Raw genomic sequence first — 23828 nt, 5'->3', positions numbered from 1 at the left:
AGATGTGTATGTGTTTGAACGTAATATGTTGTTGGAACCAGCCTCTTTCCCATCAATTTTGGATAATTAATCAGTTATTGTTATGAACCCCCACTGACATATCTAGAGTCATTATATGAAATAGTTGAAGATCTAAATAAAACAAGATAGACTTCCAGTAAATCAGCATGCTGATTAAAATGCATGAGAAGTATCATTCTTATTGGTTGTCACAGTCTATTTTCTTAGCTTATTACATCTCGTAGACACACTTTGTACTCACAACATTCCCAACTTGTCTCTCTTCAGGTGTTCATATAATATAAAAACAGTTCCTTGTCTGTCCTATAAAATTTGAATTGGGAAAAAAGAAATAGCATTTTATTTTAGCAACAAAGAAACCTACTACACCAAGACCGCTAAGACTGATTGGAATTGAAATCCAGAGCTACCATCAAACATTGTGAGAAGCACATTTGGAAAAGCTGTCTCCTGAATATGGATTATATATGGTCTAGGGCAGGGTTATTGTTGTTAATTTAGATATAATTTACATAGAACACCGTTTAAGGTATACCATGCCTTGATATGATACATTTATATATTGTGATATGATTACCACTTTAGCCTTAGCTAACACTTCTGTCACATCCTATAATTATCATTTGTTTTTGTGGTGAGGACATTTAAGACCTAGTCTCTTAGCAGTTTTGAACTATATAAAACGGTATCATTCATTATAATCACTATGCTGTGCATTAGATTACCAGAACCTATTTATCTACTTGTTGTAAGTTTGTACCCTTTAACAATATCTGTGCAATGCTCCTACTTCCCAGCCCGATAACCACTATTCTACTCTGTTTCTGACCTCAGCTTTTTTAGATTCCATATATAAGTGATATCATACAGTATTTGTCTTTGTCTGGCTTATCTCACTTAACATAATGCCCTGAAGGTCCATCCATGTTGTAGCAAATTTGCTACAACATGGATGGACCTTGAGGGCATCCTCATAGATAGATATAGATATAGATATAGACATAGATATAGATATAGATATTTATCTATATCCTCATGGATATATATAGAGACAGATGTGTATATATATATATATATATATATATATATATACAGATATATATGTATATATGTATATATATAAAGAAAATATGTGAGATATATATATGTATATATGTATATATATATCCATATGTATATGTACATATGTATATGTGTATATATATATATATATATATATATATATATATATATCTATCTCATTTTCTTTATCCATTCATCCATCAGTAGACAGGTTTTTTTTTATGCCTTGGCTATGGGAATAATGTGAACATGGAGGTACAGATATCTCTTTGAGATAGTGATTTGGTTTCCTTCAGATACATGCCCAGAAGTGGAATTGCTGGATCATATGGTAGTTGTATTTTCAATTTTTTTTGAGGAATCTTTATACCGTTTTCCACAGGGACTGAGCCAATTTATATTCCCACCAACATGCATAAGGGTTCCCTTTTTTCCACAACCGTGCCAACACTTATTATCTCTTGTCTAGGCTAGGCTAGTGTTTTTTGAAATATGATCCTCAGAACACCTTTATCAGACTCATCTAGTGTGCTTGTTAAAAAGGCATCATCCAAATTCAAGATCTTTCGGAGGGAATTTGCTTTTTAGCTCACTTCCTGGGTGATTCTCCTGCAAATCAGGATTTGAAAACCACCCGTCTGAGAGCAATGGGTAAAAATATATAGGGAAGCAATTTGTTGTGTGGAAAATAATTTGTATGTCAATAGAAACTATGTGTTGTCTATGGCACACCCTATTGCCTTGATTCAGTGGGAGATACTTACAACTCTGTAAGTTGTAGGTGACTGAGACAGATTCTCTCCAGTCTGGTAGAAGCTGGGTCAATTTTCCTCACCTGCTCCCCTTGTGGAAAAGCTAGTTTTCTCTCCATTTGCATGTCCATTTCAATATTCCTGACCTATAAAGATGTCTGGGTTTTTTGGATTCTTTTTTCTACTGATTATAGCATCTAATTTTTCTTTGTTAAGTAAAATATTTATCATGTTTTTATTTTTGCATCTGTATGAGAGGCATGATTTTATCCTTTTTTGAAAACTATCTTTAAACAGCTTTTTCCAAATAAATAAAAAGCTAACATTGGAGTTATCCAATAGTGGAAATGGCCACCCCGTGGAATCGTGAACTCCTCATCACTGGGAGTCCAAACACAAAAATTGTTCATGAGATTTGGTTAAAAAAAAAATCACATGCCAGAATTAAGTCTGCCTCTTGACTCCTCATTTTATTAGGAAATATGGGCATCAGGACACACATTGGATTGTAACGGTGACTCTCAATGCTGGCTGCACATTAGAATCATCTGGGCCCTACCTCCAGAAATACTGATTTAATGGGTCTGGAGTGGGCCTACATACAGTGTCATGCTGAGCCATATTGGAGCCTGAGGCAAAGGAAAAACTCGGTATGTTTTAATTTAAGATTATGAAATTTTATTGACCATGGATTTTTTGCATTAATTTTGATCTTTAAGATAATGCATTAAAATAGTTTTATCTTTCTTAATGAGTATTTTTTGTACTCCCTTAAATTTTGTGCTCTGGGTATAGGTGTCACTTGCCTCATCCTAATCCCAGCCCTGCTTGGCCATCTGTACTTTTTGAAGCTCCTCACTCAAGTCATTCTCATGGGCAGTCTGGGTTGAGAACCACTGACTGGTTGATCTGTCAGGTGTCCTGCTTCCCTTTCTGTGCTGTCCAATATGGTAGCCACTAGCCACATGGGGCTACTACTGAGAACTTGAAATATGAGTAGTCCAAATTGAGATGTGCTATAGCTTTCAAAGACTGAGTAAAGAAAAATGTAAAATATGTCATTAATAACTTTTATACTGATTACATATTGAAATGATACTAGTTTTTAGTTTGGGGAGCATCCTTTTCTTTAAAGAATTTTTTAACAAGATGTTTATTTATTTTTGAAGGAGAGAGGGACAGAGCATGAGCGGGGGAGGGGCAGAGAGAGCAAGAGGGAGACACAGAATCTGGGGCAGGCTCCAGTCTCTGAGCTGTCAGCACAGAGCCCGACATGGGGCTCAAACTTACGAGCTGTGAGGTCATGACCTGAGCCGAAATCAAGAGTCCGAAACTTAACCGAGTGAGCCACCCAGGTGCCCCTGGAGAGCATCCTTTTCTTGATACTGATTTCTGAATCAATCAGGTAGCCTAGGTTATGCTGCAATAATTTTTAATAAAACAACCAAATTCTTAGTTGTTTATAACAACAAATGTGTGGTTCTGGCTTATACTCCATTTCCCACATGGGCTGGCATGGGTCTCTGGTCACTGTTGGGACACTCAGGGACCCAGGCAACGGAGGCTCTGTCTCAGTGTGCTTCCATGATTTCCAAAGCAGGAAAAAGGACATGGAGACTCATGAAGTGGCTCTTGAAGGCTTCTGCATGAAATACCCTTCTGCTCATATTTCACAGACCCAAATAAGTTACATGGCCATACTTGACTTCAGGGAAAAGGCTGAGGAAGAATAATTCTGTTATGTGCCTGCAAGGAGGAGAATCAGAACATTTGTGAACAGCCCTAATGATTGCCACCATGGCAATACCCTGGCCTGAGAAAATGATTGCTGGTGGTTATGGAGCCATTTAGGCCCGTGGCACACTGCCTATGTATGTGTGAGACCAGCCCTGCCCCACACTGTCGCAGGCAGTAAACATGACGCTTTTCTCCATGTGGCTTTCATTACAACTTCATTTCATTAGGAAATCAGTGGGGGTATTCTGTAGCATTACAGAAATACCAAGAACGAGACCCACCAAGTTGCTTACAAACTCGGTAATGCTTCCTTCCAATATTCAGCAAGGAAAAATAAATTCGTGAGGTGATCTCATTTCCCTTTTATCCTCTTAAGAGCTTGGATGAAAAACATTGGAAATCCTGTGATCATAATGGGAAGAAAGACATAAATGTTGAGAATAAGGACTTTTGAGGATTCTTTTGGTAACATTGACAATGATGTATTATTAATGTTGCTTCTGTTTTTGGAAAGAGCACCCACGTTACATTTGATCAAGAGTGGGAGGGGGTTGCAGAGGCTACACTCATCTTTTTAGACTCAGCATAACCTAAGGAGGCAATAACAGTTTAGAGAAGTTAAGTATTAAACATAACTTTTTTTCTCTTTTGTAAGGTAGAGAGAGAGTCATGGGGGCTATAGAGAAGTTTGTGCTCCTTCAGCTGAAGAATACATAAGGGGTATCTAGATGGACTATTTTATTTGAAATAGTTCCCAGCATTCTTGAACTGGGTCGGTAACAATATTTTAGAAATATAAATAGTCCTAAGGGGGAAAAGGTACATACGGGACACGTTTGGTGTAAGAGAAAGAATCATAGTTGCCTTTATGGACAATTATGGATTCAAATGTTAGTTCCACAAAGTGCATAGCTGTGTAATGTTGGGAAATGCTGAAACGAAATCCCCCGGTGTAATATAGGAGAAAGAATAGCTTCATACAGAAGAGATGTGAAGGTCAAAGGGACAATGAAGAGCTAAGCTAATGCTTAGCTCAGTAGCCAGCACATAGTAGGGGCTCTGCAAATGCTGGTTCATCACCCGTCTTTTCAGGAAAATGCAGTTAAGAGAACAAGAAGGCAGTTCAGACAAGGGATGGACCCTAGGGTGTGAAAAGATGAGACCCCATCTCAGAAAAACTGGAGCAAGGATATTGTTGGAGAATTTCCAATGACTCCTTTTTCTCACCTCAGAGTTTTAAGACTTCATTTTTTTTTTAATAAAAAATTTTTTTAATGTTTATTTATTTTGGGAGACAGACAGAGTTGGGGGGCAGAGAGAGAGGGAGACACAGAATCTGAAGCAGGCTCCAGGATCCGAGCTGTCAGCACAGAGCCTGATGCGGGGCTTGAACCCACAAAGCGAGGGATCATGACCTGGGCAGAAGTGGGACGCCCAACTGACTGAGCCACCCAGGCACCCCTGGTTTTTGGGTTTTTTTAACCTCTCTCTCTCTTCTTGTACTTTCTTGTTACGATTTGTTCTTTTTTTCCTCTTTATCCCCACTTCCCCTTTTTGGTGTATTCTTTCTGTCTTGGGATTCTATCCTCTCTTTTCTTCTTCACATTGTTCTGTCACTCCATTGCCCCAATCCATATTTCTCTCTCTCCCCCATTTCATCTCTCGTCCTTTATAGGGTGTGTAGCTCAGGTGACCTGGAGACAGAGCCAGTTATGTCTTGGGTGCTCCTCTGCCCCTTTCTGTTATTCTTCTCACCTTCAGTGGAACTTCTCTCTCTACATCATCCTCTGTTCCCCTGGGGCCATAGCAATTTGTTTTTCATAAAATTTGTTCTTAGAAATGAATCTGATCGACTCAGAGTCACAAAGGTGTAAATAACGTAAAAAATTTGGTGCTTTACTTTTCCCAGAAGTACTGGAACTCCAATCAAGTAGAAAGCCTTTAGCCAAAGAAATAAATCTCTAATAGTAATTTCAGGGAAATGAAAGTTATGGAGCATATTATCTTTTGGGCAGGCGACTTTCCCTGCCAAATATGTCTATTCACAGAGCTCGTTCTGCTTTGATATTTTAGAATAAAATAAAATTAAAATAAAATAAAATAAAATAAAATAAAATAAAATAAAATAAAATAAAATAAAATATTCAGAAAAAGCTAAAGTTAGATTTAGCCACCTTCTGGTACATGGAAATGTTTCGGTCTTATCAGTTTGGGGCTAAAAACTGTTTAATTCCAAAAAGATTGTATAGAGCAAATGCAACAGTTAATTTCAGATAAATCAGTTCAATCTGGCTTTTTCATTCTTTCTTATATATGACCAGTTTTAATGTAATTTTTAAAGGAATATGAGCTCCATTATATGTGTTTACAAACAGCATAAATCAATCTAACTGAAGAGCCTTACACTCTCTGATGGTGTCCTGCAGTGTGGTGGGGATTGCCAAGTGGCAGTTGGGTCATTCTATTCACTGTTGACCTCATGTCTAAGGTCTATATGCTTTTCGAGAGTCTGCAAAAAGAATTGGCCCCTAAAAAATTCTATTTGTTCTCAAGTATGAGAAATGAAAATTAATAAATGTAGAACTGAATGTCTGCAAATCAAAACATTTGGTCACTTGGTTGTCACTCAGTTGTGTCATTATCTATAGGTTACTTTTAATATAGGAGGTGACTGTATTTTAATATGTGTGATGTCATGTGGGATGGGTCTTCCACAGGTAAGAGTGCATGGGTCACTCAGGTCTTAGAATAAGCCATCAGTGTCAGATATTTGAAAATCTGAAGTGCAACATCATGAAACTATTTCTCAGAGCAACATGTGTCTCTAGGCACAAAATGGAGGTTCTAGTTTGGGTAGGTGATATTACATCACATTTGCTCTCATCTGGCGACATTAAGGATGGAGCAGCTGGGCATGAGCCATCAGTATCACTGGCAACGGACAAAAACTGGGAAAAGCTTTTTTTTTAATCAGAACTCCTTCTAAAAAAAAACTACTGGGGGCGCCTGGGTGGCGCAGTTGGTTAAGCGTCCGACTTCAGCCAGGTCACGATCTCACGGTCCTTGAGTTCAAGCCCCGCGTCGGGCTCTGGGCTGATGGCTCAGAGCCTGGAGCCTGTTTCCGATTCTGTGTCTCCCTCTCTCTCTGCCCCTCCCCCGTCCATGCTCTGTCTCTCTCTGTCCCAAAAATAAATAAACGTTGAAAAAACAAACAAACAGGAGAGAAGGAAGATGGCGGCGTAGGAGGACGCTGGGCTCACCGCGCGTCCTGCTGATCACTTAGATTCCACCTACACCTGCCTAAATAACCCAGAAAACCGCCAGAGGATTAGCAGAACGGAGTCGCCGGAGCCAAGCGCAGACGAGAGGCCCACGGAAGAGGGTAGGAAGGGCGGCGAGGCGGTGCGCGCTCCACGGACCGGCGGGAGGGAGCCGGGGCGGAGGGGCGGCTCGCCGGCCAAGCAGAGCCCCTGAGTCTGGCTTGCAAAAAGCGGAGGGGCCTGACGGACTGTGTTCCGACGGCAAGCGCGACTTAGCGTCTGGGAGGTCGTAAGTTAACAGCTCTGCTCAGAAAGCGGGAAGGCTGGAGGACAAAGGGAAGGAGAGCTGCTGAGCCCCCTGACGACAGAGCTCAGTTTGGTGGGGAACAAAGGCGCTCGCCAGCGCCATCTCCCCCGCCCATCCCCCAGCCAAAATCCCAAAGAGAACCAGTTCCTGCCAGGGAACTTGCTCGCTCCGCGCAAACACCCAACTCTGCGCTTCTGCGGAGCCAAACCCCCGGCAGCGGATCTGACTCCCTCCTGCTGCCACAGGGCCCCTCCTGAAGTGGATCACCTAAGGAGAAGCAAGCTAAGCCTGCCCCTCCTGCCCCTGTGCACCTTGCCTACCCACCCCAGCTAAGACGCCAGATCCCCAGCATCACAAGCCTGGCAGTGTGCAAGTAGCCCAGACAGGCCACCCCACCCCACAGTGAATCCCGCCCCTAGGAGAGGGGAAGAGAAGGCACGCACCAGTCTGACTGTGGCCCCAGTGGTGGGCTGGGGGCAGACATCAGGTCTGACTGCGGCTCCGCCCACCAACTCCAGTTATACACCACAGCACAGGGGAAGTGCCCTGCAGGTCCTCACCACGCCAGGGACTATCCAAAATGACCAAGCGGAAGAATTCCCCTCAGAAGAATCTCCAGGAAATAACAACAGCTAATGAGCTGATCAAAAAGGATTTAAATAATATAACAGAAAGTGAATTTAGAATAATAGTCATAAAATTAATCGCTGGGCTTGAAAACAGTATAGCTGACAGCAGAGAATCTTTTGCTACAGAGATCAAGGGACTAAGGAACAGTCACGAGGAGCTGAAAAACGCTTTAAACGAAATGCATAACAAAATGGAAACCACCACGGCTCGGATTGAAGAGGCAGAGGAGAGAATAGGTGAACTAGAAGATAAAGTTATGGAAAAAGAGGAAGCTGAGAAAAAGAGAGATAAAAAAATCCAGGTGTATGAGCGGAAAATTAGAGAACTAAGTGATACACTAAAAAGAAATAATCTACGCATAATTGGTATCCCAGAGGAGGAAGAGAGAGGGAAAGGTGCTGAAGGGGTACTTGAAGAAATAATAGCTGAGAACTTCCCTGAACTGGGGAAGGAAAAAGGCATTGAAATCCAAGAGGCACAGAGAACTCCCTTCAGACGTAACTTGAATCGATCTTCTGCACGACATATCATAGTGAAACTGGCAAAATACAAGGATAAAGAGAAAATTCTGAAAGCAGCAAGGGGTAAATGTGCCCTCACATATAAAGGGAGACCTATAAGACTCGTGACTGATCTCTCTTTTGAAACTTGGCAGGCCAGAAAGAATTGGCACGAGATTTTCAGTGTGCTAGACAGAAAAAATATGCAGCCGAGAATCCTTTATCCAGCAAGTCTGTCATTTAGAATAGAAGGAGAGATAAAGGTCTTCCCAAACAAACAAAAACTGAAGGAATTTGTCACCACTAAACCAGCCCTACAAGAGATCCTAAGGGGGACCCTGTGAGACAAAGTACCAGAGACATCACTACAAGCATAAAACATACAGACATCACAATGACTCTAAACCCATATCTTTCTATAATAACACTGAATGTAAATGGATTAAATGCGCCAACCAAAAGACATAGGGTATCAGAATGGATAAAAAAACAAGACCCATCTATTTGCTGTCTACAAGAGACTCATTTTAGACCTGAGGACACCTTTAGATTGAGAGTGAGGGGATGGAGATCTATTTATCATGCTACTGGAAGCCAAAAGAAAGCTGGAGTAGCCATCCTTATATCAGACAAACTAGACTTTAAATTAAAGGCTGTAACAAGAGATGAAGAAGGACATTATATAATAGTGACAGGGTCTATCCATCAGGAAGAGCTAACAATTATAAATGTCTATGCGCCGAATACCGGAGCGCCCAAATATATAAAACAATTACTCATAAACATAAGCAACCTTATTGAGAAGAATGTGGTAATTGCAGGGGACTTTAACACCCCACTTACAGAAATGGATAGATCATCTAGACACACGGTCAATAAAGAAACAAGGGCCCTGAATGAGACATTGGATCAGATGGACTTGACAGATATATTTAGAACTCTGCATCCCAAAGCAACAGAATATACTTTCTTCTCGAGTGCACATGGAACATTCTCCAAGATAGATCATATACTGGGTCACAAAACAGCCCTTCATAAGTTTACAAGAATTGAAATCATACCATGCATACTTTCAGACCACAATGCTATGAAGCTTGAAATCAACCACAGAAAAAAGTCTGGAAAACCTCCAAAAGCATGGAGGTTAAAGAACACCCTACTAACGAATGAGTGGGTCAACCAGGCAATTAGAGAAGAAATTAAAAAATATATGGAAACAAACGAAAATGAAAATACAACAATCCAAACGCTTTGGGACGCAGCGAAGGCAGTCCTGAGAGGAAAATACATTGCAATCCAGGCCTATCTCAAGAAACAAGAAAAATCCCAAATACAAAATCTAACAGCACACCTAAAGGAACTAGAAGCAGAACAGCAAAGGCAGCCTAAACCCAGCAGAAGAAGAGAAATAATAAAGATCAGAGCAGAAATAAACAATATAGAATCTAAAAAAACTGTAGAGCAGATCAACGAAACCAAGAGTTGGTTTTTTGAAAAAATAAACAAAATTGACAAACCTCTAGCCAGGCTTCTCAAAAAGAAAAGGGAGATGACCCCAATAGATAAAATCATGAATGAAAATGGAATGATTACAACCAATCCCTCAGAGATACAAACAATTATCAGGGAATACTATGAAAAATTATATGCCAACAAATTGGACAACCTGGAAGAAATGGACAAATTCCTGAACACCCACACTCTTCCAAAACTCAATCAGGAGGAAATAGAAAGCTTGAACAGACCCATAACCAGCGAAGAAATTGAATCGGTTATCAAAAATCTCCCAACAAATAAGAGTCCAGGACCAGATGGCTTCCCAGGGGAGTTCTACCAGACGTTTAAAGCAGAGATAATACCTATCCTTCTCAAGCTATTCCAAGAAATAGAAAGGGAAGGAAAACTTCCAGACTCATTCTATGAAGCCAGTATTACTTTGATTCCTAAACCAGACAGAGACCCAGTAAAAAAAGAGAACTACAGGCCAATAACCCTGATGAATATGGATGCAAAAATTCTCAATAAGATACTAGCAAATCGAATTCAACGGCATATAAAAGGAATTATTCACCATGATCAAGTGGGATTCATTCCTGGGATGCAGGGCTGGTTCAACATTCGCAAATCAATCAACGTGATACATCACATTAACAAAAAAAAAGAGAAGAACCATATGATCCTGTCAATCGATGCAGAAAAGGCCTTTGACAAAATCCAGCACCCTTTCTTAATAAAAACCCTTGAGAAAGTCGGGATAGAAGGAACATACTTAAAGATCATAAAAGCCATTTATGAAAAGCCCACAGCTAACATCATCCTCAACGGGGAAAAACTGAGAGCTTTTTCCCTGAGATCAGGAACACGACAGGGATGCCCACTCTCACCGCTGTTGTTTAACATAGTGCTGGAAGTTCTAGCATCAGCAACCAGACAACAAAAGGAAATCAAAGGCATCCAAATTGGCAAAGATGAAGTCAAGCTTTCGCTTTTTGCAGATGACATGATATTATACATGGAAAATCCGATAGACTCCACCAAAAGTCTACTAGAACTGATACATGAATTCAGCAAAGTTGCAGGATACAAAATCAATGTACAGAAATCAGTTGCATTCTTATACACTAACAATGAAGCAACAGAAAGATAAGTAAAGAAACTGATCCCATTCACAATTGCACCAAGAAGCATAAAATACCTAGGAATAAATCTAACCAAAGATGTAAAGGATCTGTATGCTGAAAACTATAGAAAGCTTATGAAGGTAATTGAAGAAGATTTAAAGAAATGGAAAGACATTCCCTGCTCATGGATTGGAAGAATAAATATTGTCAAAATGTCAATACTACCCAAAGCTATCTACACATTCAATGCCATCCCAATCAAAATTGCACCAGCATTCTTCTCGAAACTAGAACAAGCAATCCTAAAATTCATATGGAACCACAAAAGTCCCCGAATAGCCAAAGTAATTTTGAAGAAGAAGACCAAAGCAGGAGGCATCACAACCCCAGACTTTAGCCTCTACTACAAAGCTGTCATCATCAAGACAGCATGGTATTGGCACAAAAACAGACACATAGACCAATGGAATAGAATAGAAACCCCAGAACTAGACCCACAAACGTATGGCCAACTCATCTTTGACAAAGCAGGAAAGAACATCCAATGGAAAAAAGACAGTCTCTTTAACAAATGGTGCTGGGAGAACTGGACAGCAACATGCAGAAGGTTGAAACTAGACCACTTTCTCACACCATTCACAAAAATAAACTCCAAATGGATAAAGGACCTGAATGTGAGACAGGAAACCATCAAAACCTTAGAGGAGAAAGCAGGAAAAGACCTCTCTGACCTCAGCAGTAGCAATCTCTTACTCGACACATCCCCAAAGGCAAGGGAATTAAAAGCAAAAGTGAATTCCTGGGACCTTATGAAGATAAAAAGCTTCTGCACAGCAAAGGAAACAACCAACAAAACTAAAAGGCAACCAACGGAATGGGAAAAGATATTTGCAAATGACATATCGGACAAAGGGCTAGTATCCAAAATCTATAAAGAGCTCACCAAACTCCACACCCGAAAAGCAAATAACCCAGTGAAGAAATGGGCAGAAAACATGAATAGACACTTCTCTAAAGAAGACATCCGGATGGCCAACAGGCACATGAAAAGATGTTCAGCGTCGCTCCTTATCAGGGAAATACAAATCAAAACCACACTCAGGTATCACCTCACGCCAGTCAGAGTGGCCAAAATGAACAAATCAGGAGACTATAGATGCTGGAGAGGATGTGGAGAAACGGGAACCCTCTTGCACTGTTGGTGGGAATGCAAATTGGTGCAGCCGCTCTGGAAAGCAGTGTGGAGGTTCCTCAGAAAATTAAAAATAGACCTACCCTATGACCCAGCAATAGCACTGTTAGGAATTTATCCAAGGGACACAAGAGTACTGATGCATAGGGGCACTTGTACCCCAATGTTCATAGCAGCACTCTCAACAATAGCCAAATTATGGAAAGAGCCTAAATGTCCATCAACTGATGAATGGATAAAGAAATTGTGGTTTATATACACTATGGAATACTACGTGGCAATGAGAAAAAATGAAATATGGCCTTTTGTAGCAACGTGGATGGAACTGGAGAGTGTGATGCTAAGTGAAATAAGCCATACAGAGAAAGACAGATACCATATGGTTTCACTCTTATGTGGATCCTGAGAAACTTGACAGGAACCCATGGGGGAGGGGAAGGAAAAAAAAGAGGTTAGAGTGGGAGAGAGCCAAAGCATAAGAGACTGTTGAGAACTGAGAGCAAACTGAGGGTTGATGGGGGTGGGAGGGAGGAGAGGGTGGGTGATGGGTATTGAGGAGGGCACCTTTTGGGATGAGCACTGGGTGTTGTATGGAAACCAATTTGACAATAAATTTCATATATAAATAAAACAAACAAACAAACAAACAAAACAAAAAACTACTGTATGGAAGTAGAAGGATGGCAGGGACTGAACTGCGTGTCCCCTCAAAGTCATATGTTGAAGCAAGCCCTGAAGCTGTATTGGAAATAGGGTCTTTAAGGAGGTGATTAAGTTTAAATGAGGTCATATGGTTGGGGCCCTGATCTGATAGAACTAGTGTCCTTGTAAGAGAGGTTACAGAGACACCAGAGATCTCTCTCTCCCCCTCTACCATGTTGGAGCACAGCGAGAAAATGGCTGTCTGCAAACCAGAAGGACTGCTCTCACCAGGAACTGAATCAGCTGGCACCTTCTCCTTGGACTTCCCAGCCTCCAGAATGGTGAGCAATAAATTTCTGTTGGTTAAGCCACCCCGTCGGTGGTGTTCTGTTATGGCAGCTCAAGCAGGCTAAGACAGAGGATATTCATTGATAAGCAGCTTCGAGTGGGGTCAGGGAGCTCAGGACATGCTTCAGGATCACGAGATGGTCCCCAAGTCTGGTGAGCTACAAGGCTTTTGCTTTACCAAGGTGGGTGTGCAGGCTTGGGACAGAGCTAAATTTCTGAGAACCAAGTGCCCCCCATGCCAGTGGAGCTGCTCGTTCACCCTTCCCCAAGCAGCCCTCAGCCTTCCTAGAGATACACGTCAAACTCATGTTTAGAGAATATCTGTGTGTGTGCAGGGACACTGAATCATTAGCTGCCTAGATCACCCATAGGCTTATGTTTGGTCCACCTTGGCCAACTTTTGGCCTTCGTACCTCAATGTCATAGCCGATGCCGTGGGCCTTACACATTTGGAGAAAAACATATGGGAAAACCAGCGAGAGATTGTTGTGCTTCAGCTGGGTCGTCATCACTGCATAGCGACTGGCTGCTGGTGACTGGAAAAGACCACAGTTGCATGTAAGACCCTTCACAAAATACTTGTTTAAAGAAGTTTCTTTAATGTTTATTTATTTTTGAGAGAAAGAGAGAGCTAGCAGGCGAGGGGCAGAGAGAGAAGGAGACACAGAATCCGAAGCAGGCTCCAGGCCCCGAGCTGTCAGCACAGAGCCCTACACGGGGCTTGAACTCACAAACAGCGAGATCATGACCTGAGTAGAAGTCAGACACTTACCTGACTGAACCTCCCAGGTGCCCCTCTTCACAAAATATTTAAATAAACTTTAACTTTAGAATACTTGTAGATTAACAGAAAAGTTGTGAAGATAATACAGAGAGTTCCTATCTCATATCCTGTAACCTTGTGGTATGTTTGTCACATAAGAACACAAATTGCCTCCTTGCTGTTAAGCCTGTACTTTATTTGGATTTCATTAGTTTTTGCTAAATCCCTTTTTATGTTACACAGTCCCATCCAGGATAACACATTGTTATTTAGTTGTCTCCTTAGGTTCTTTTGGGCTGTGATGGTTTCTCAGACTTTCCTTGTTTTTGATGGTCTGGACAGTTTTGAGGAGTACGGATCTGGTATTTGGTAGAATGTCCTCTGTTGGGATTGTCCCATGTTTTCCTCCTGACTACACTGGGAAAATGTGTTTTTGAGAAGAGGACCATCCAGGTACTTTCGTCACCTCGTACCTCAAGTTGTATCAACACAACTTGTGATGGATGATGCCAATTTTGATCTTGCTGAGGTAGTTTTTGCCAGGTTTCTTACTATAAAGTTACTTTTACCTGTTTCTGTACTACACTCTTTGGAAACAAGTCACTAAGGGTAGTCCACCTTCTTGAGAGGACCAATGGTAGAATTTTGATTCTAACTGCTTTCTTTGTTTGAGAAACTGCTATTCCTTATTTTGCTTTCCTGTCAGTGGGAACTATCCCAAAGAGACTGGTTATGCTAGGCCTGAAGTATTTAAATTATAATATTTCCTAAAAACTTTTAAAATTTAGTATGTATACGAGAAAGTATTTTATCTTGGCAATTTTGTAGCATGTCCTTTGTGAGATGTGATATTCGCCTTTGAAAATCAGTTATGTTTGTCCTGGGATAACTGGAAATTTGGAGAGCAGCGTGTAGGGCCACGGCCAACCTTTGAGGGCCACGGCCAACCTTTGGGCATAGTAAATGAAGGTGCCTGGCACAGATTTTTAACTTTGGGGACCTTTGGGTTCTGGGCAACCAGGTGCTTGCCCTTGTGCAGTGACTTGGAATAAGAGAAGGAAAAAGAGGTACTGTTGGTCCCCAGCTGGCTGCAAGGATCATAGTGGCCTGACACTGTTGTGAAACATTAAGACTTGCTCTCTCTGTCTCTGAGAGAATGCAGGGGAGCCGGGAGCCGGGGGCTGACTGTGTGCCCAGAGGAGGACGAATGGGTTTTCCCTGCCTGTATAACACATGCATTCCCTCTCTCTCTCTCTCAGATTTCATATTCATCCTTTGTGACATATTTCCCCACATGTATTGTCATTTCTTTCAACATTTACAGAAAGTACCATACCTGATGGTCACATTTTCAGTACTATGAAGCTTGGTCTTCCCACATGTAGGCAGAGTCCACATCTGTAAAAATGTTAGTCTCTCACAGGCTGATGCATCTTGAGTTGTACATCTCCCTTAGTATTGCCCCATATGCAGCCACCGAGAATGTTAATTTTGCAGAAGAAAATCTGTTGGACCCTCACATGCCTCACAGCTGTGCTTTGTTATCACTCTGACCTATCATGAATTGTTCCCCTGGCTGCCTCCCTGTCATGACTGGGAGTTCTCTGAAGGCAGAGCACTGCTTGGTGTCTGAATCTCCAGGCTGGATGTGATGCCAGCACAGAATAGGCATTTCAGCGTTTCTTGAAAGGAAGAAAGAATGGATGCATGGAATAGAGTAAGTCTATAGCACTTCCTCTGACTTAAGAGACTCTTCCAATGTAATTCAGGGGGCATCCAGTCAGTGAGTGCTTTGGGGCAGAAGCAGACCCTAGAGAATGGCAGAAGATCCCCAGAGAATAACTCAGGGCAGTCACTCCAGGCCTTGCCCCCAGTAGACATCTTTTGGAGGACAGTGTAGCCCCAGTGGGCTATCCCAGTGGTGGGATTATTGGTGGGGTAATAAGAACTGGCTGAGAGAAGTTCTGGCTCAGCCATTCAGTCTGGAGGAGCATGACCACCAGGCCTGCTCACCCTATCATGGCAGGTTGTGCCATGTTCCTGCCTTCACAACAAAGGCCGAGAAGCCTGAGTTTTTGTATATGGAAGTGAACTGTAAATACTCTGGAATTCCATTGTGGTTACTGAGCATGTAATTGCATGGTAATTACCATGAATTCACAAGATAATTCCAAGGTTATTTTTGTCTTCTAAATTTGTCTTATGCCGCCATAACATATAGACTAGCAAACCCAAGACTAGGCCCCAGTCGGTGAGGGAGAGAGGTAGTGGGCTCGAGCTCAACATGATGTATCTTGGCTCCAAAGCAAGGTGAAGGAGCTCACTGTCCAGTGTTACTGGGCGACAAGTAAGGACAGGCTATCCTGAGGTTTCTTTGTCTCTACAGAGACAGACTGCAAGTCCCCTCCTCCCAGACCTGGGGTTCTGATTCATTAAGAATCTGAAAGAAAAGCCAGGACATTTGGTATGTGTCTCCAGGCTGTGTCTTTTCTGTCTCCATCACCAGACTATGCCAGAGCTTCATGGCCTGGACAGCTGCTTCTCCTTCCTACTCGGGAGGTGGGGATGCACACAGAATTCTGTGGTGGAAAAGTTATATGGAGTCAGAAAGACTGAGGTCAAAAACCTGGCCGACCTTGAATGTGTCATTCAACTTGTCTGACTTCTAGTGATTAAATAAGCATCTAGCCCAGCACCTGGCACCTGATAAACAGTAGCTACTATTGTTATTGCTCTTTCTCTGAAAGTGTCTATAGGCCCCAGAGTATTATGGACCTACACTAAATGTAATTTCCCAGGCTGTTCCTACCCCCACCAGTGCCTGGGGTTCCGAGCATTACCACAAGATTATTGTTTCTCAGACCGAGGTTGGTCAGTGCTCAGAACTCTTCAGTGTCTCCTCCATGCCTATAAGACGAAATCTAGATGCCTGGGCTGGTGTTCTCCCACACTGGCTCAGGGGGTTGCTCCAACCACTTCTCCCACTTTCTCCTTCCCGAATTCTCTGCCCCAGCCCACCTGGTTCATTGCTATCTCCAATAGACCATGGGCTCTCTTCAGCCTTGGTCCCTTCTGCTGGGCAGGTCTCCTTCCCCTTGCCATGTAGAGACTGCCCTAGTCTGTAAGGCTAGGCCAAGTTCCTTCTTTGTAGTGGAAGAACTAGGCCTGTCCCTGCCAGTCCACAGTCTTTTCTCCTAAGAACTGCAGCAACAGGGGCGCCTGGGTGGTGCAGTCGGTTAAGCGTCCGACTTCAGCCAGGTCACGATCTCGCGGTCCGTGAGTTCGAGCCCCACGTCGGGCTCTGGGCTGATGGCTCAGAGCCTGGAGCCTGTTTCCGATTCTGTGTCTCCCTCTCTCTCTGCCCCTCCCCCGTTCATGCTCTGTCTCTCTCTGTCCCAAAAATAAATAAACGTTGAAGAACTGCAGCAACAGGTTGAGGGGCCATCACTCAAATGGCACCTACACGAGGCCTTGTTTTTTTTCCTTGTGTATGTGCTATGTACTTTCTATTTCTTTTTTTAATGTTTGTTTATTTATTTTTTTGAGAGAGAGCACAAGCAGGGGGAGGGACAGAGAAAGAGACAGACAGACAGACAGAGACAGAGAGATTGAGAGAGAGACAGAATCTGAAGCAGGGGCTCGAACCCACGAACTATGAGATCATGACCTGAGCTGGCCAGATGCTTAACTGAGCCACCCAGGTGCTCCAATCTACTTTCTATTTCTTTTCAACTTCTCAAGGACAGGGACGCTGGCAAATGTCTTTGTATCCCTGATGCTGGCTGAAATTCCTGGCTTATATTAAGTGCTTAAAAATGTGTTATAATAATGCCAATACTCTTTTCAGACTTAATGAACTCCATAGTTTCCAGAGGAAAATACTGTCGATAATCTAGGGTTGTCTTTTATTCAGCCAGATAGCACAGCTGACAGTGTTATTATGAGGATTAGATGAGTATCTAAAGACCTTGGAAGAGTGTCTGCCACGGAGTAAGTGGTCAAAAAATGTTAGGTTAGCTCTTATTATCATTTGTTAAACTAAATAATTTCATAAATAAGGTAAGTTATTGAAATTAAAAACCAACCAACCAAGAAACCTTTTCATCAGAAAGGGTCTTGAATCAGAAAACCCGAGCTCTGCTACTTAATTAACTTTATGACTTTGGGCAGCTCACTTAACTTTGCATAGCCTTGGTTTCCTAATCTGTAAAATGGTATGATAATCCTCGTCTTATCTATTCTTTGGGGTCTTCATGGGAATCAAATAAGCTCATGCCTATTTAAAGTACAAAGCATTATGCAAACAGAAAACATTTTTTTAAAAGGTTGACTTGTGTAATCAACTCTTCTGATGCTATAAAATCTCTTTAGGTTTGCCAAGGAAATTACAACCTAAATGGATTTTACAGCATGAGAAGACTCCTCTATGACCATCTGGCCATAGTGCTGAGTCTTGGCCTAGCTCAGAGCAGATTAGAAGCCAGTGGATAATGGCAGTATGCCTGGAAACAACCTCATCACAGAGGGAGATGAGGCCTCCTTTGGAAGAAGAGCTTTCTCTATGGCCTCAACCAGAAACTTCTTTAGACATGAGCTTAAGCTGTACTTGGGGGCCAGATCACTGACTCTCAGCCAGTGCAAGTCAGGTTGGACAGAACGGTGGGCAGACACACAGGCTTTCATGTCTGACAGGCCTGGGCTTAAATTCTGGCTTCCACACTTGCTTGCTGAGTGACCTTCCACAAGTTGCTTAACATTTCTTAACCCCAGTCTTCTTATCTAAAAATGAGCATAATCATAGCATCTGCCTAATATATTGGGTTGTATAAAGATTCATGTAAAGCACTTAAAGTACCTGGTGCGGAGTAAAGGCTAATACATTTTGGATGTTATTATCATGCTATTCCATGCGTTATCGTTATTTGTTGGCCTGTGTCTTTGAATAAACTCGGAGCTCTTTGCTACTTCCCTTTATATCCTCTGTGCTTAGGAGAGTGCCCAACACAATGTTGGTGTTGAGTATATATCTGCTGGATTTACTTCTAGTTGATTCCTGCTGAAAGTATTAACTGGTAGCTAAGGTGATGGCTGATGAGGACTTAGGATGTGACCTGTCACAATAATATTACTTCTTTCTAAACAGTTTTGCAGGGTAAAGATCTTTAAATGGAAGGCAGCAGTATGGAGGGATAGGTCCTTCTTGTGTCCCCCTCCGCACCCCATTGTACATGAGGCTTCCTGGGCCCAGTTTGGTACAGAAGCCCATCTTACAGGCCCCATAAAATCAAATCCCTCAAGAGACCTTGGGGGTCACTTAGCCCTCCTTTATTTTATAAATGAGGAAACCGAAGCAGAGAGAGAGAGAGATCAGAATTCATGATCCATAACTTCAGACAAGTGCCCTTTACTCCAAATTCCCATTGGCTACATTTGGAATGTGTGGAAATTTCTAGCATTTTCTAGGAAAACGGGGAAAAAAATAGAAGACAAAATATTATCGGTAGAAGTCTAGTCTTATTAAACTACCTTTCTAAATCACAATCTAACAAGAATGCTTCAAGCCAAATAAAGGAAGCCTGAAATACTCCTTTTCACTGGAGAATATAATTTTGCTTCAGCCACAATTTAAATTGATTGAGTTCTGAGCACCAGCACTTGAAGTGTGGAGCATATTCTATTTTCTCCATGATACTTGTTTTGACAGTGATGCATTTCAGTTGACATAGTTGAAATCCTTATGTAATAAATCTCTGCCTGAAAATTAATCATGTTTATAATATTCTGAGAATTAATAACACCCATTGCTCAAATCATTAACTTAAAAAAGGAGCTTCCAAAATCTGTTCTCGGCAGTAAGGGACCACAAATAAATGAATGTTTGATAAAATAATCCAAGTAGCAGTTTAACAAGCGTAAACTTGAATGTGGTTGCAATAACACAGAACTATTGTTTAAGGGTTGGCAGAGGCTGATGAGGTTCTTATTTCAGTTACGAAGCAGGCATCCACATGCATAATGAACTGCTCTCTGAATTATTAATGTGTTGCTTATTTAGCCTCATCTGTCTAGAAGATAATGTATCCTAACTCTAATGAGTGATTGGTTTTGTACATAATTACAGTAGCAGCAGTAGTGGGGAAATGTGTGCCTTCAAAGAAGGAGTTCTAAAAATAAAGTCATCACATAAACTCCGTTGTTGTGGCATTCTATCAAAATCAAACCCGAAGCATTTGAGAATTCATAATAAATTACAGGAGACAGAATCATTATTAACATCATAATTTAACACAAAAGGTTTTACTTAATCATTCATTACCGATCATGTGCTGTTAAAATGCTTATAAATGACTTGGGTTGTTTTAAGATGTTTGTGAACATGGTCCCTTTTGGCCACTCACCACCTGTGGTGCAGAGGGTCCACGAGAGAGGAGGAGTAAGAATGATTGCAAAGGGTAGTAATGCTTTATGCTCATTCTGACAGAATGTTAATTAAAAGTTCAAATGTCGTTGGGTGACTCCTTTTCTTTTCTAAAACATGCATGTCTGGGACTCATTCGACCTGGTTTCTGCCTTCAAGCAGTTAATTGTGGAGGACCCTGGATCAGAAGCCCATACACCTGGCCTGTCTGGGTCTGGATGACAGTTCTTTACCACCTGTTCCTGTTCTTTGCTTCCTTCTCCCCTCCCCACCTGCATAGCATATTATTTAAAGGAATAGGTCCAAACCAGCAGCATTTTGTAGGCATCAGTCCTAAATGTGCCTTCTTTATCATTGTGGCTATATCAGTTTCTTTCCTTTTATTTCAGTCTTCAAAAGGGGCTGTCAGCTGACTGATCATAAATCTGATGGCATCACAGCCTGTTCACACTTGTTCAAGGAAGCTTCAGTTTGATTGTAAATTGCATTGTGTGTGCAAGTTTGGACGATGCTTTTAAAAATGGCCTATCACATGTGTGTACATGCACAGTAGCACATGCGTGCACACATGCATGGTGGCACCAGGGCGAGAACATCCATTTATCTTTCTAAAACCAAAAGCACTTTCAATTTATCCCTACATCAGAAAACCTGCATAGCTTTTATTTAGTGATCGTAGAGACATTTGAATTATTGAAGATCATAAGCTTCCCTCTCAAGTGCAGGCAATTCCTAGAAGTGTTTAAGACTCTTGATCACAGGAGAATTCTTGTATGTTGCCTGTAGCTAGGATTGAAACCTATAGGCAAGATGGGGAAAATGGGAGAGTGCTTCTAATTCAAAGTACAACTTCTGCTTACAGCCTTCTGAAGCAACATACTTAAATGCAGCAAATTGTCTTTCAAAGTCTTGTGTTGAATACTAACTCAGCTTCCAGCTTCCTTTTAGAAATGGCATGGAGTTAGGTTTGCTAGGTCAGAAGACTCAAATTTTACTGCTGTCCCTCTGTCCAGGATTGCACTTAGGGTCCTGTGGGTCCTTTAGGCGAGGATAGGGGCCACAGGTGGAGTTGGGCCTAGTAGATTCTCATCAAGGTTCTGGGACCTATTTAAAAGGGACCCATTTCTCCTGCCCAGCCCAACTTTGCTTCTTCTTCTTCTTTTTAATGTTTGTTTATTTTTGAGACAGAGAGAGACAGGGCGTGAATGGGGGAGGGGCAGAGAGAGAGAAGGAGAGCAGAATCCAAAGCAGATTCTAGGCTCTGAGATGTCAGCACAGAGCCTGACGCAAGGCTCGAACCCATGAACCATGAGATCATGACCTGAGCTGAAGTCGGACGCTCAACCTACTGAGCCACCCAGGCGCCCCTCTGCTTCTTTTTTAATAAGCAAGGAGATCAAAGGGTTTCCTGTGATCGAGCGTACCTCACTGGACAAGTGGATTGGGAAGGAGGCTGCTGCCTGAGCCCCCAAGATATCTGATACCCTTTCCAGGCTACCCTTTGAAATGTATGCTGAGTTTCTGCCAAGGAAGGTGACTCTAGTGGCCCTGGGGAGAGTCAAACAAGTGTTCTTTAAATCCAGAGGTATCTCCTGGATCTGAAGAGGCTCAGCAGAGAATCAGGAGATACTGCTCTGAAAAAAGCATCTCTAGGGCACAAGTATGGGTTCTACTAACCACTGGAATTCCTTTTTTATGTTTGATATATTAGCATCTCAAGTAGATTTTCATTTGCAGAAAGGGTATGAAGCCCACGGTTGTGGGAGAGGCAGCAGAAACCCTCTGGTAGCAGTCAGAGCAGCTGTAGCCAGAGCCCCTGTTTGCTCTCATATTCCATGTACACTAAGCACCAGCTGGTCCACTTGACCTCTGTTCTCCTTCCCCCAAACCAACCTAGCCCATTGCCTCCATGGAGATTTGTGCTTTGTTTCCCTGGGTTCTAAGGTTGGTAAACCTCAACCAGCCCTAAGGCTGCTGGCCCCAGCCACACTAGCATTGGGATTAGTGATGAGATGGGAGTTTGGGGCCATGGAAAAGAAGCGGGTCATGAAGGTTCTTGTTAATCCTGCCGGGAAGTTGGAATTTTCCTGAAGATGACAGGAGTCCTTTCAAAATCATAAGTCGGGGAGCAACACGCTCAGATTTGCTTTTCACCTTGACCACCTTGACTGTATGTATGGTTAGGCTGAGGGGAGAGGCAGGAGGCAGAGAATCTTAGTGTGGAGCAAAACTAGGGTGTATCTCTGTGGAGGGAGAGGAGGGGTCAGAGTTGACGCTCATCAACATGAGCTGGTGTTGACTGGATATGGAGGTGGAGGTGTCCCGTCAGCCTCTGGCAGGACCCTCCACGAGGAAATATAGGGGGAGGAGAGACAATGAATGCAGTTTGAGACAGCTTGACTCTGAGGATTCTAGAGAAGTTTCGTAGAATGGTGGATCTAGGAGTCTGGAGCTCAGAAATGAGATTGGAGCTAGAAAAATAAATGGGTTTTGTCAGAAGTTGCTGGTAATTGAAGAACTTGTCCAGGGAAGCAAGATGAGAAGAGATGGAGGGGAAATGCCCCATCAGACCTACCCTTGGAAAACCCCATGCTCATTCACCCCTCCAATATGGTGCTTTCCCTTTCTGGAACACCCTCTCCCCTTTCCTCTGGCCAATACATTAGTATCCTAGAAACCCATTTTGGAGAGGCTAAGTGACTTGCCTGAGGTTCTTTCTTCTCTCTATACTCAAAGAGCTGGGCACATAGCCAGAGCTCAGGAAGCCGCGGTTGAGTGTTGTTGAACACCATGGGGAATCAGGAAGCATCTGTTGCTTACCGACACTGAGAGGGCATTAAGGCAGCTCATTTTCTTCTCTTTCTTGGGAACAAAGTTGGGCACTTTAAGGGTGCCCAAACTGCAATCCAGATGGCCGTTGGTCAGGTACAAGGTAAGCTGAGTCAGGGCCAGCTGGTCACTGTATGAGAGGCTGAGGCCTGTTGCCCACACCTGATTAAAACAGGAGCCACAGAAGTGAAGGTGAGATCAGCGACCGGGAGAGAAAGCCCCAACCAACCCTAACCAGCCCAAACCATGTGGGACCCACCCAAACCAGCATACATGTGACTGAATGGAGTAGATGCTTTTGCTTCTGTTTCTACTTCATTCAGCTGAAGGATGGGAGCCTTTGATCTGATTCTAACCAGAAGATTGAAGGTTCTTGTGAAAAGTTACAAAAACGGAAACACCTGGCCCAGATAATCTGCTGGAGATGCTGGGTTCCAAAAGGCTCATGGGGACTTTGACTCTCCTGCCTGTGGTTTGCCATATCCAGGAGGAGGAAGATGACACTGGTCTTGGCCCAGCCAGTCCACACCCTGTACGAGTTCCCCAGTCGTGCAATGTATTCTGCTGAGAAAAATGAGACTGGACGGAAGCTTCAGAGGTTGGGGCCTGAAGAGGAGCAGATAGAGGGGGAACAAGGGAGTGAATAGGAGAAAAGGGCAAATTGCCCTGATTCCAGAAAAAGCAGTGCCAGGAAATCTCACTATGAAACTTGAGGGAAACTCATGGTTGGCCTGTATGTCTCAGCG

At 42.5% G+C, this 23828-nt stretch overlaps 1 protein-coding gene and 1 long non-coding RNA gene across 5 annotated transcripts in view; one reads left to right on the top strand and one right to left on the bottom strand.

The window, feature by feature from the left end:
- The window catches only part of IQCH (IQ motif containing H), a 218586-nt gene that overhangs the window by 9360 nt on the left and 185398 nt on the right, over positions 1-23828 (bottom strand). For all 4 annotated transcript variants that reach the window (XM_025918866.2, XM_086711018.1, XM_025918865.2 and 1 more), the window contains 3 exons: positions 23074-23244; positions 13486-13608; positions 263-324 (listed from right to left, as the gene is read on the bottom strand). In XM_025918866.2, coding sequence (XP_025774651.2) covers positions 263-324; positions 13486-13608; positions 23074-23244 — 356 coding nt within the window. The remainder of the gene's footprint in view (positions 1-262; positions 325-13485; positions 13609-23073; positions 23245-23828) is intronic.
- LOC147580286 (uncharacterized) overlaps positions 1-23828 on the top strand; it is a 135310-nt gene that overhangs the window by 29264 nt on the left and 82218 nt on the right. The gene's annotated exons all lie outside the window — the stretch shown is intronic.

This window comes from Puma concolor, chromosome B3 (genome assembly GCF_028749965.1).
Source record: "Puma concolor isolate L17-30 chromosome B3, mPumCon1.1.hap2, whole genome shotgun sequence".
In the NCBI taxonomy this organism is placed as follows: Eukaryota; Metazoa; Chordata; class Mammalia; order Carnivora; family Felidae; genus Puma; species Puma concolor.
The sequence above is the reverse complement of the archived record's forward strand: the minus strand, read 5'-3'. Positions and strand labels throughout refer to the sequence as shown.